The 12,934-nt window shown below is 40.0% G+C and overlaps 1 protein-coding gene across 1 annotated transcript in view; it reads right to left on the bottom strand.

Moving 5' to 3' along the window:
- The window catches only part of RELN (reelin), a 455,527-nt gene that overhangs the window by 54,272 nt on the left and 388,321 nt on the right, over positions 1 to 12,934 (bottom strand). Inside the window, exons 38-41 of the mRNA XM_077807865.1 lie at positions 9,565 to 9,747; positions 6,318 to 6,489; positions 6,119 to 6,221; positions 3,274 to 3,503 (exon numbers count right to left, since the gene is read on the bottom strand). Of these exons, the coding sequence (XP_077663991.1) occupies positions 3,274 to 3,503; positions 6,119 to 6,221; positions 6,318 to 6,489; positions 9,565 to 9,747 (688 nt within the window). The remainder of the gene's footprint in view (positions 1 to 3,273; positions 3,504 to 6,118; positions 6,222 to 6,317; positions 6,490 to 9,564; positions 9,748 to 12,934) is intronic.

Here is a 12,934-nt window from a genome sequence, read left to right as displayed (position 1 = left end):
AGAAAACAGAATGATATGATAAGGAAGAAGCAGTATGATAAGGAAGAAGCATTTAACTATGTTGTGGACTTTCTTTAATATATACCCTTAATAATAATAATATAAACTATTTCTAAATTCAGCTGCTGAATCAGCTGCATAAACAGTAGTACATGTCTGGTACACAGGTACTTTGGCTTTTATTTCCCACTGTATAGCAATTTTGGGGAGTGATTCAGAGAATAGGAGATGGCTGGTTGATGGTGAAATTACCAACAACTGATTCATAGAAAGGGAGCCAATAATAATTCCTCCTGTAGTCAGTAAAATTAATTGACTTTATTGCCTCCTCACTTATCTTCTGAGACACAACTACACTAATTTTTAAAATGAAAATTCCATCCATTTTGCTCAACCCACCAACATGAAAATTAAAAAAAAAAAAAACAGGAATACTTTTCACTATGAATAAAATGTGACATATGTTTGAAACCGAGGGTGAAATTCTGGCCCCACTGAATTCAGTGGGAGTTTTGCCATTCACTTTGCTGGGGCCCGGATTTCACCCAGAGTATGCATCTGCAACTGGCTATTCTTAGTTTACTGCTAGAGGTGCCCATCTGCTGAGGAAGCACATTAATTTCTGACAGAGGGAGCCTAATGTAAGAGATAAAAATGTCTTCAAATTGCTTTAATATTGGTTTAAACTCTAGAAAGTGCAGGTGGATGAGAGAATGTCTGTTTTTAGAGTAAAACAGGTGGGTCAGTCTAGGGGAGCTAGTCCTGAGCTTTAGGAAGATATCTGGATGTTGGGATTCTGCCTGGAGCAAATCCCATCTCACCTCCTTGGTGATAGAAATTCACAACATGCACTACTCCCCACGAAACCCATTTTCTTGCTGCCGATTTATGACCCAGCTATTCAAGGTGGGGTGCATGCCTACCGGATTGGGAAAGGAACTGACAGGAAGCTGGACTGGCCATCAGCCTGGAGGGCAGGAAAATGAGAAAGAGAGACCCAGAAAGGGAGGGGTCAGGTGGGATCTATTTGGCAGGTTTGTGGGAGGGCAAATGACCTGGGAATGTGTATGTTCAGATCTCTGGTTGCAAGGGAGGGATCAGAGCTTGGGGAAAGAGTCAGGCAAATCTGGGACAGATGAGCTGCTGCGGACTTTTCTGTGCTTCATGTGTTAGTCATAAAAACAAAATGCTTATGCCTAAAAATTAAACATTTTGTTTAATTACTAAACATCAATATTTTTCAAAATTGATTCTATTTTATTATATTACATAGGATAGGACTCTCCTAATTCCAGCACCACAATGAGGTCAATTGTTTAATGGGATGGCCATTACCCACGGCAGATCCAGAAATCCAGCCTGCAGTTATACAGTTTATTTTCACTCATATACAGGTCACAATTTAATCCAGGGTGAGAACTGAGAAGCTCTCCTTTGGGTGAACTGTACTGAGAATAATAGTTGGAGGTTTCTCTGACAAAGGAGATTATACTGTTTTACATTTAAAATAATATGTATTAAAAAGCCTATGAACAGAAATTACTTTTCTTTGCTAGATATTTATGACTATTTCACTTGTCCTGAAATGGGAACTACAAGAAGTTCTTTGATTTCCTGATTGTAAGGCTTAGTTTCACAATACTCTGTATCTTCTGAGGAAATGCTCGTTTCAAGCTTTATGCAAGAATACACTAGGTGAATTACAGCAGACTTCCCTCTGCTGTACAAATCCACAGTAGGAGCATTTAGAAAGCCCTACACCTAAAAAGATGTTGGCCATTTAACACTGACTTTACTATTCAGGCTCCTTTTGTCTGTAGTAATATTCCCAATATAAGTGGATCACAAATACTTTTGTAAGCTTTAAAATAGAATCAGACATATAGATGAATAAGAAAAGTATCTGCAGGTATACTACAGTAACTGGGCTATAATTCTAGGACTATCAATCTTTATGCTTCAAGGCATAAAATGATAACTGGCTGGGACCAAAGGGACACTTCCTTGAAGAGTGCAGTAATGTATGCTTAGTTATATTATTAAGTATTTACATACTCCTGTAAAGTATCCAAACATTAGCCATTGTTCAAGACAAAATATGGGACTTATTATCTGGATGATGGGTGACTGACGTTGTAAGATCCCTACCCCTGGCTTGAGCTATGTGGATTGATGGTTTGTGAACAGGATACTCCTGGGGGAATTCTGCACCACTGCACAATGCAGAATTTGTCCAGTATTAATGTTCTGAGCAGAATTTCATTTTCCCCTACCGAATTGGTGCTGCAGAGCTGCTGGCCACAACTAGGGGTTGCAGGACACAAACAGAGCCCATCTCTACAGCTCGCAAATACAGGACACTGCCGGGGTGGTGGAGGGGGGAGAGAGAAGGAGTGGGAGCTGGAGGATTCCAAGCAGCTGTGGTTCCCAGCTCATCCTGAAGGAAGGAGGTAACATGCATTGCACGAAACTATGTACAAACCCGGGACCCAGCATCAGACTGTTTCTTTTTCTGGATTCCTGGGCTCTTGGGAGTAGTGGGTGTGGATGTCTGGGCTGGCGGGGGGTGTCCCAGGGCTGGGCTCTGTGGGGAGAGGAGCGGTGTGGGTGTCTCAGACTGGAGAGACAGAGTTTTCCCCCAAAATGTGCCCAGCTGGCATGTAACATACCCAGACAGAGGCGCCCAACAAAAGCATAACAGAGAAACAGGAACTGGGTTTCATAAGGCTTTCTTTAATTCTCTATTCCTGGGGGAAATTTTTTTTGTTGTCTGTATTATTAAAGACATACTTGCTGACAGGTATTTTGAAATAAATTACCAAAATAATTGAAACTGGCATGTTTATATTGAGTTATTTTGACAAATAAAATATGCAGAATTTTAAAATACTGTGTGCAGAATTTTTAACTTTTTGGCACAGAATTCCCCCAGGAGTAACAGGAGGGACAGTAGGCTTCACAAGGGTGCTACTTCCTCCACCCCACCTTGCACAAGTGGGCAGAGAAGGGCAGGCAGTAGCTATAGTGCAAGCTTTGCTCCCTGTGCAACACGCCAACCATGAGATCTGAACCAGCATAGTGGCAGAAGTAATCTGTGCCAGATGAATTGCTGGCACACTTTACTTTCCCCTTCGGGAAAAGGGTGAGCTACGGAAAGAACTGTGACTCAGGGTGGGACATAACATCTCCATTTCCTCTAAGATGGTTACTGTTTCAATAAAGCAAATTCAAATACAGAAAAAACCTTACTAGAACTAGAAACCAGACACTTACCCACATAGGTGCAGTTTTCCAAAGTGGATGACCTCTCTTCTCCAGCCCTGAGCTGTACCAGCATAGTAAGTGCTGCTTGGATGATGCTCAGTGGAGCATAAGGAGCTGAGATAGCTGCTACTACTATAGCACAGTGGAAGCAGCAGGTGCCAGGTTGCCCCTAGATCTCGTGAGAATTCAAGTTTCACTGGGTCTGCAGATGAGCTATCAGTGGTGCATCCAATATTGATCTAGAGCAGAAAAATAAAATCACAAAGACTACAGAGGGCCAAAATGTGGCATTTAGCTGCTGACCTGCATTTTGTGTGGTGCAGGGCTTCACTGCCCAGGGGGAGCTCAAGGACTGATTGCATCTCAGGGAGACATAATCCCTCCTTGAGCAGCCCAGAGTGCTGGGGGAACTTTGCAGGCTGTACAATGTTCTAAGATATTGTAGGCTGCTCCTTCTCTTGATACTCTGTGTGCCTCTGTGTGTGTGTGGTCCCAACTCCTCAGGGCAGAGATTGCCTTTGTGTGGGGTGTACAAAAGGTGAAAGTTTCTTGCGCATTCCCCTACCATCCACCTATCGAAGGGCATGCCACAATCCAGGCTATCTTAAAAAAATTCTACTAATAAAAAATTAATTAGATGCATTAAATATTTCTATAAGGGCAAAACCATGTTTCTGAGTCAACAAAAGCAAAAAGCAATAGACCCGCTGTCCCTAGCAGTATGGCTGTAGTAATTTGCAACGTCTCTGGCAGTACTTAGTCAGAGACTGCACTAGACACGATGGCAGAGAAATGTGAATTTTTAAAAAATAGAAATGATAATAAAACAAACAAAATATGCAGACATTCATTGTTGATTAAATGATCCCTAACCTCACTGTGGTTCTCTTTACTCTCCCAGAGTCCCAGGGAATTATACTATCGGAACAGAATTATACTATAGAAATTATCCCTAAAGGCATTTACTATATCATTCCAGTCTTTTGTTCAGAGTTGGTATTCTCTTTTTTGCTTATATAAAACAGTGGGGGCCTAGGAGGAAGTGTCCAAAACATCTATGGGTAGGGTAGCATTTGGATCTGAGGCCAAACCAGAGATGTAGTTTGAGTCTGGCAGTGCCAGAATCTCTCCTGCTGTTCTTGTGAGATCCCGGTGACATAGTGAACACTAGAAATTGTATATAATCAGCAGTCCTACTAATATCCTGAAAATTGTAATGTATAGTTTTGTGAAACATCTGAAACCTTAAGGACTTGTCTACATAGGACATTTAGGAAAACTAATCTGAATTAAGCAAAGGTGTGACTTTAAAGTGGATTAGTTTACTGCATTAAACCCCTGTGTGGATGCTCTCATTTAGAATTAAAGTGGCTTTAATGTGGTTTCATTTAATTCACTTTTTGGGAGTGACTTTTAATTCAGATTAACCTTCCTAAGTGTCCCTGTGTAGACAAACCCTAAAATGTATTTTGGCATGCCCATAATGTAAAATAATCTGATTTCCTGCCTCCCATGTGTTTGTAAAAAATATGCTTGCAGTTTTAAACCTTTTATGCCATGGTGACAGTTATAAAGACATAAAAGACTGGATGGAACCAGGGTTGTTAGTACACTTGTAGGATGAGGAGGCCCTCAAGAATAAAATATATTGCGTTGTATTTACCATATCGTAAGTAAAAACTCACATTACAGACAAAATACTAAGCACAGATGAAAACCACTTAAATACTTTGTTTCCACTTATCTTTTTAGGGATAGTAGTTTTATTTCTAACATACTGATTCTTAACTTAAAACAAATTATTTCCGAAAGCCAGTGACACACAGCACTATGTAAAATGTTGAAAACACACCATATATAAATCTTCCCTTATTGCTCCAGTCCACAGTGCACATGAGACTTGTCAATCTACTATAACTAGAGAATCCACCCATCTGGAAATTAAGAGAGATGCTTGACTAGATCTAGTTTTTGTACTCTTGAGACACAGACTGAAACTTTACTGCATTATGTATAATAGCTTCATTTATACTAATATCCTCAAAAACCTTAGCTGAAGGCATTTAACTTTTTTCATACAATGCCTGTACCAGATCCAAAATATGCATGTACGCCTTTTGAGGTTAACACTCTGAAGACTTGCAGTATCTTAATGTGAACTCATTTTTTTGTTGTGCAGGCTTTCAATCCATTACTTAAAATAGAAAACAATTTGTGTTCAATATTTTATTAATTGCCTGCATGACAAATTGAAATGTGCATTAGTACACAACCAAATCTAATTTTCTTAGAATACTCTAAGTATCATTTCAGCAACAGTTTATAAGCCAAAATCATTTGTTGTTTAATGATGGAATGTGCTATGACTTCGCTAAATGCTATATACATATTGTATTATATAGCTTCCTGCAGCTCCTATTGGCTGGGAACGGTGAACTGCAGCCACTGGGAGCTGCGGGCGGCCATGCCTGAGGACGGTCAATGTAAACAAACTGTCTTGCGGCCTGCCAGCGGATTACCTTGACGGGCTGCATGCGGCCCGTAGGCTTCAGGTTGCCCACCACTGATTTATACCATTCAGTATAAATATATATGTAGAAGCAGTTAAAAGAATTGCAAGAAAACTGAGAAAAATTGGAGAGAGAAATTTTCCATAGCTACATGATAAAAGCCTGCTAGCCACATCAACAACAAGAATGGCTAACAGCTGTTAAACCATATAAAACAGTTTACAATTATGGAAAATTACACAGATCTCTATATTGGGCAAACACCAGAGAGGAAACAAAATGCCAAAATGAGGGCAAGAAAGGTTAAAACTCCGCATGTAAGAAAACATTATGGGGATAAGTACCTCAAACTGGATTATGGTGTTCTCATTCACATTCAATTCCCTTGTTGTAATGGAATGTTCTCCAACTTCATTTGAAACAAATACCATAGCAGAATCTTCCTCCCTACCACAAAAAGGAAAGAGGTATTTTAGGTCTGGTTCATTTGATGGCTATTTATTTCCAATTTATTGCTGAGAGGTGGATTCTTTTAATACGTACGGGGCTCCCTTTGACGAATACGGACAATAAAGCCCAATATTACCACCAGGGTAGAAAAGCCAGTTATCCTCTTTAGGCCCAAAGTCAAACGTATCCAGAAGTATAACAGAATTCTTTAGGTTGTTTCCATCAATAATGAAATCATCTATAATCCAGATTTCTTCTTTCTTACCTAAGAAGAAAGGGAGAATGTATTGTGTTAACTTTTAGAGAAGAGAGTGATAACAAATAACTGTGGGCTAGAGTACAAAAGTCTCACTGCATTGGTGAACAGCTGCTTTCATGAGTATTCTGTCCCACTGACTTCACTGGGCCATATGCATGATAAAGTACTCATCAGGGTGCATCAGGGCACCACGATCTGGCCTTATCTGCCCCTAAGCATAGAGTATTCTTCCAAAATAAGAAACCTGCACAAAAGTAATGACTGACTGAAGTGTGAAAAATGGTTTTGCAAGTATCTTTCAGTAAAGTCATATTTACTTTGCAAAGTAAGCTATAATAAAAAATTCATTGAGTTAATGGTCCAAAAAGTCAAAACTGATGATTAAGCTGTATAATTTGTGGATGAGTCACAAGTGACTTGAACTGAATAATCTCCCTGGGCCAATTTAGAGCTCTTCAGTCCTAGTCAGATAAACACACATTGGAGAGAAAGAAAACTTTGGTGGCAGTCTCCATACTCCCAAATAAGCAGTGGAACTCAGATATGTCACAGAGGTAATGATTAAGGCTACGATTTAGTCATGGGTATTTTTAGTAAAAGTCGTGGACAGGTCATGGGCAATAAACAAAAAGTCATGGCCAGAGACCTGTCCATGACTTTTACTAAAAATACCCCTAACTAAATCTTAGATGCTGGGGAAAAGGGGGCGCTCTAGCGGACGCTGCTATTCTGGGGCCAGGGGGAGGGGATGCTCTGGTGGTCGCTGCTGCTCCTGGGAGGGGATGTCCTGGGGCCCCGCTGCTGCTCCTGAGCGGAGGGCCAGCCCAAGGCCCCACCACCACCGCTGCTGCTCTGGGCAGAGGGCGGCCCGGGATCCCGCTGCTGCTGCTGATCCTCTGGGCAGGGGCGGCCCAGGGCCCTGCAGCTGCTGCTGCTGGGGGAGAGGGGGAGGGTGGCCCAGGGTGCTGCCGTCACTGCTGCTGGCGGGGGCGGTGGGGGAGGGAGGCGGGAGGCAGCCCGGGGTGCCACTGCTGCTCCCAGACTGCTGCTCCGGGGCAGCAGCTGGGACCAACTGCCTGGGGCTGCTGAAGCAGCAACTGGTGCAGCTGGCCCCAGGGCTGCTCCAGCTGCTCAGGCAGCCCTGGGGTCAGCCGCACCAGCGCTGCAGCTGCGGAAGTCATGGAGGTTCTGGAAAGTCATGGAATCCATGACTTCCATGACCCTGTGAAAGACTCACAGCCTTAATTATAATTAACAGATTTTTAGATTCCAAGGCTAGATGGTATCATTGTGATCATCTAATCTGACCTCCTGTGTAACACAGACCTCAGAACTTCCACAAAAGAATTCCTCGAGGATATCTTTTACAAAAACCACCCAATCTTGATTTAAAACACCACAACCTTTGACAAATTGTTCCACTGGTTAATTATTCTCACTGTTAAAAATGTATGCCTTATTGCCAGTCTGAATTTGTCTAGCTTCGACTTCCAGCTGTTGGATTGCGTTATACCTTTCTCTGCTAGATTGAAGAGCCCATTATTAAATATTTGTTCCTGATACAGGTACTTACAGATATAAACAGGTCGCCTCTTAACCTTCTCTTTGTTAAGCTAAATAAATTGAGCTCCTTGCCACTGTTACTTTAAGGCATATTTTCTAATCAAATCATTCTTGTGCTCTTTTCTTAGCTCTCTCCAATTTATCAGCATCCTTCTTGAACCATGGACAGATCAACTGAACACAGTAATGGCAAATACAGAGGAAAAATAATGTCTCTACTCCTACTTGAAATTCCCCTATTTATGCATCCAAGGATTGAATTAGCTTTTAGGCCATCATGTTGCACTGGAAGCTTGTGTTCAACTGATGACCCATCATGACTCCCAAATCTTTTTCAGAGTCACTGCTTCCCAGGATAGAGTCTCCCATCCTGTAAGTATGGCCTACTTTCTTTGTTTCTTGTGTACACATTTCCATGCTTTTGAGCTGGGTAGGATGGCTCTTTTGCATAATTGCCTCTTTCTAGATAATCCACAAAGTGTGCTTGATGTTATCAGAGAGGAGGCTGCAGGGCCTTCTCTCTAGGATGTTTACTATTTAAGGATACTGTCTGAAAGGGAGGATGTCATTAAACATTTGCGGGAAGTCCACCAGAAAGATGTATTCGATGAAGTGAGCTGTAGCTCACGAAAGCTTATGCTCAAATAAATCTGTTAGTCTCTAAAGTGCCACAAGTCCTCCTTTTCTTTTTGGGGGAGGATTATTAGGACTGGGTCTGAATTGGCTTTGAGATAATTAAACCAACCAATGGTGAGCTACAAATAACAAAAAGCTGTATATAAGCAAGAAACCAAACCACCTGAAATAAAACAATTATTGTATTACTGTGTTTAAATTATCACTAGAATTTTTCAGTGTTTTGATGTCAACATCATGTTATGAATCCTTTGTGGGGTTACTAAGATATTTCTTCTTCATCAGATGTATATCCTAAACTCAGTAGGAACAGACAACATCCCTTTGGATTTATATATTGCTTTGAAGTTTACCTTTCTACTTTAACTAGCAGATTATGCACGAAGTATATTTTTCTTATTCTGCTTTTAATGCCTTCTAGGGCATATTGGGCATGATTGTCATTTACACCAATGACCCTGTCTACACAGTCAGAATCATGTAAAGGGTGCTTAGCGTAAATGACAATCAGGCCCATTAAGAATAATGAGACAGACCTCAACAAATTTAATTTTATAGATTACATTTCTAAACTCCCCTAAGGACCAAATCCTGCTAATTTTATGCAAGTAGTCCCAGTGATATTAAATTACATACTTTTATTTTAAAACATCCACCAGTATTATGGAAACTGCATGCATAAAAAGTGCAAATGTAATGGTATTGTAATGTCTAGCAAATCAAGCCCAAAAAACTTGAAATTTGAGTATTAAACATCCTGTATATAATTATAACAGAATACTGTACAAGATTGAGAGTCCTGATTATTATTTAGCCAAAACAACTTCAGAAATATAATTATGTAAGCATGTATTTGGAATAACGTGTATTTATCATCTTTACCATTGTTGTAAGGTTGCCAGAGCCTGAAACGTGTAGAATTGGTTTCCGCAGTGTTTGGTAGTGGAACGTTAATGAAGAGAACATCAGTAGTTTGAGTGAAGTAAAACTCATCTATTAGATGCCAAGTGATGCCACCGTTGATGGAGTATTGTAGCAGAATGGAATGAGACCTCTCTGGGGTACCTACAGAAAAGTGCATACATTTACGTTCATTATAATCTGATTTGCAAGAAACACTACTTTATAAACATATATTCATATTTAAATGTAATTAGGCTACTCGTACTTTTATTACAGATTTTTACATTATGCATCACTGTTTTTTTATAACAACTTTAACTGTTGGCAGGTAATACACATACTGTATGTATGCATCCTCTTAAGCATTCACCTGGATGGGACTCTGGAAAATGCTACTGATGTAAGGGTTAAATTTACATGCCCATTAATCATCAGAGGGGTAGCCGTGTTAGTTTGGATCTGTAAAAGCGGCAAAGAGTCCTGTGGCACCTTGTACACTAACAGACGTATTGGAGCATAAGCTTTCGTGGGTGAATACCCACTTCGTCGGACATGCATCCGATGAAGTGGGTATTCACCCATGAAAGCTTATGCTCCAAACGTCTGTTAGTCTATAAGGTGCCACAGGACTCTTTGCTGCTTTTACAAGAATATTAATGATATACATAATAATAGTTAATTTATTTAGACCCAAAGCAATCTCAGCATTATCATTTTTTATTTCAGGCAAACCATTTCCTTTCCTACAAAACAACAACCATTTTTCAACAGATCAATATTTGTTTATAGTACCACAAATTATATCAACACAGTATCATAGTATCTCATAGTATCACAAATTATTAGTATTATCACCTGTGTTATAGTAGTACCCACAACATCCACACCTATTGGGCAGACAGTCCTCGTCCTCAAGCATTTACAAGCTAATCCTACAAGCAATCATGTCAGCAACTTTATTCATGTGAGTTGTTTTACTGATTGAATGATCAGTAGGTATTTACTTATAAGTTTTAATGAAAAAAAATAATGCTTTGCACCTTCAATCTAGGCCAGGAATTCTGTGGCTGATCCAAGAGTAAAACTCAAGTCTCTTGATTACCAGACCTGACTCTTAAACACAAGACCATCCTTCCTTCATGAGAACATAAGAATGGCCATAATGGGTCAGACCAATGGTTCAACTAGTCCAGTATCCTGTCTCCTGACAGTGGCCAGTACCAGATGTTTCAGAGGTAGTGAACAGAACAGGGCAATTTATTGAGTGATCCACCCCTTATCTTCCAGTTCCAGCTTCTGGCAGTCAGAGGTTTAGGGACACACAGAGCATCAGGCTGTATCCCTGACCATCTTGGCTAATCGCCATTGATGGATCTATCCTTTAGGAACTTATCTAATCCTTTTTTGAACCAAGTTATAGTTTTGGCCTTCACAACATCCCTTGGCAAGGAGTTCCACATGTTGACTGTGTGTTGTGTGAAGAAGTACTTTCTTATGTTTGCTCGAAACCTGCTGCCTGTGAATTTCATTGGGTGACCTCTGGTTCCTATGTTATATAAAGGGGTAAATAAAATTTCCTTATTCACTTTTTCCACACCATTCATGATTTTATATACCTCTGTCATTTCTCTCCTCAGTCATCTCTTTTCCAGGTTGAACAGTTCCAGTTCCAGTTCTTCAGTCTTTCCCCACATGGAGGCTGTTCCATACCTCTACTCATTTTTGTTGCCCTTCTCTGTACTTTTTCCAATTCTAATATACATTTTTTGAGATGGCATGACCAGAACTGTGTGCAGTATTCAAGGTGTGGGCATACTCTGGATTTATATAGTGGTATTATGATATTTTCTGTTTTATTATCTAGCCCTTTCCTAATGGCTCCAACATTGTGTTAGCTTTTTTGACTGCTGCTGCACATTGGCAGATGTTGTCAGAGAAGAATCCATGATGACTCCAAGATATCTTTCTTGAGCCATAACTAAATTTAGACCCCACCATTTTGTATGTATAGTTGGGGTTATGTTTTCAAATGTTCATTACTTTGCATTTACCAACATTGAATTTCATCTGCCATTTTGATGCCCAGTCTGTGAGATCCCTTTGTAACTCTTCACAGTCTGCTTTGTACTTAACTAACCTGAAAACATTTGAATCATCTGCTAACTATGCCACCTCATTGTTTACCCTTTTTTCCAGATCATTTATGAATATGCTGAACAGCACTGGTCCCAGTACAGATAATTGAGGATCCTGATATTTACCTCTCTCTATTGTGAAAATTGACCATTTCTTCCCATCCTTTGTTTCCTCTTGTAACCTGTTGCTGATCCATATATGAGAGGACCTTCCCTCTTATCCTATGATTCCTTACTTTGTTTAAGAGCCTGTGGTGAGGGACCTTGTCAAAGGCTTTCTGAAAGTCCAAATATACTATATCCACTGCATCATCCTTGTCCACATGTTTGTTGACTCCCCAAAGAATTCTAACAAATTGGTGAGGCATGATTTCCCTTTACAAAAACCATATTGACTTTTCCCCAAAATATCATGTTCATCTATGTGTCTGATAATTCTGTACTTCACTATATATTCAACCCATTTGCCTGGTACTAAATTTAGGCTTACCTCTGGAGTCTTTTTAAAAAATTGGTGTTACATTAGATATCAGCCGTCATCTGGCATGGAGGCTGATTTAGGTGATAAGTTACATACCACAGTTAGTAGTTCTGCAGTTTTGTATTTGAGTTCCTGCAAAACTCTTGGGTAAATATCATCTGGTCCTGAGGACTAATTACTGTTTAATTTATCAATTTGTTCCAAAACCTCCTCTTTTGATACCTCAATCTGGGACAGTTCCTCAGATCTGTCACCTAAAAAGAATGGCTCAGGTGAGGGAATCTCCCTCTCATCCTCTGCAATGAAGATGATGCAAAGAATTAATTCAGCTTCTCTGCAATGGCATTGTCTTCCTGGAGTGCTTCTTTAGCACCTTGATCGTCCAGTGGCCTCACTGATTGTTTGGCAGGCTTCCTGTGTATGATGTACTTACATAAAATTTTGCAGTTAGTTTTTGTGTCTTTTGCTAGTTACTTTCCAAATTCTTTTTTGGCCTGCCGAATTATACTTTTACACTTGACTTGCCCGAGTTTATGCTTCTTTCTATTTTCCTCACTATTCCTCCTTCTATTTTCCAATTTTTAACAAGATTTTTTGGGTCTCTAACTGCCTCATTTACTCTGCTGTTTAGACAGGGTGGTGGGGTTTTTTTGGTCCTCTTACTGTTGTTTTTTTTATTTGGGGTATACATACAGTTTGAGCCTCTATTATTGTGTTTTTAAAAAGTTTCCAT

Source organism: Eretmochelys imbricata, chromosome 1 (assembly GCF_965152235.1).
Source record: "Eretmochelys imbricata isolate rEreImb1 chromosome 1, rEreImb1.hap1, whole genome shotgun sequence".
NCBI classification, from domain to species: Eukaryota; Metazoa; Chordata; order Testudines; family Cheloniidae; genus Eretmochelys; species Eretmochelys imbricata.
This window is presented reverse-complemented; position numbering and strand designations above follow the sequence as displayed.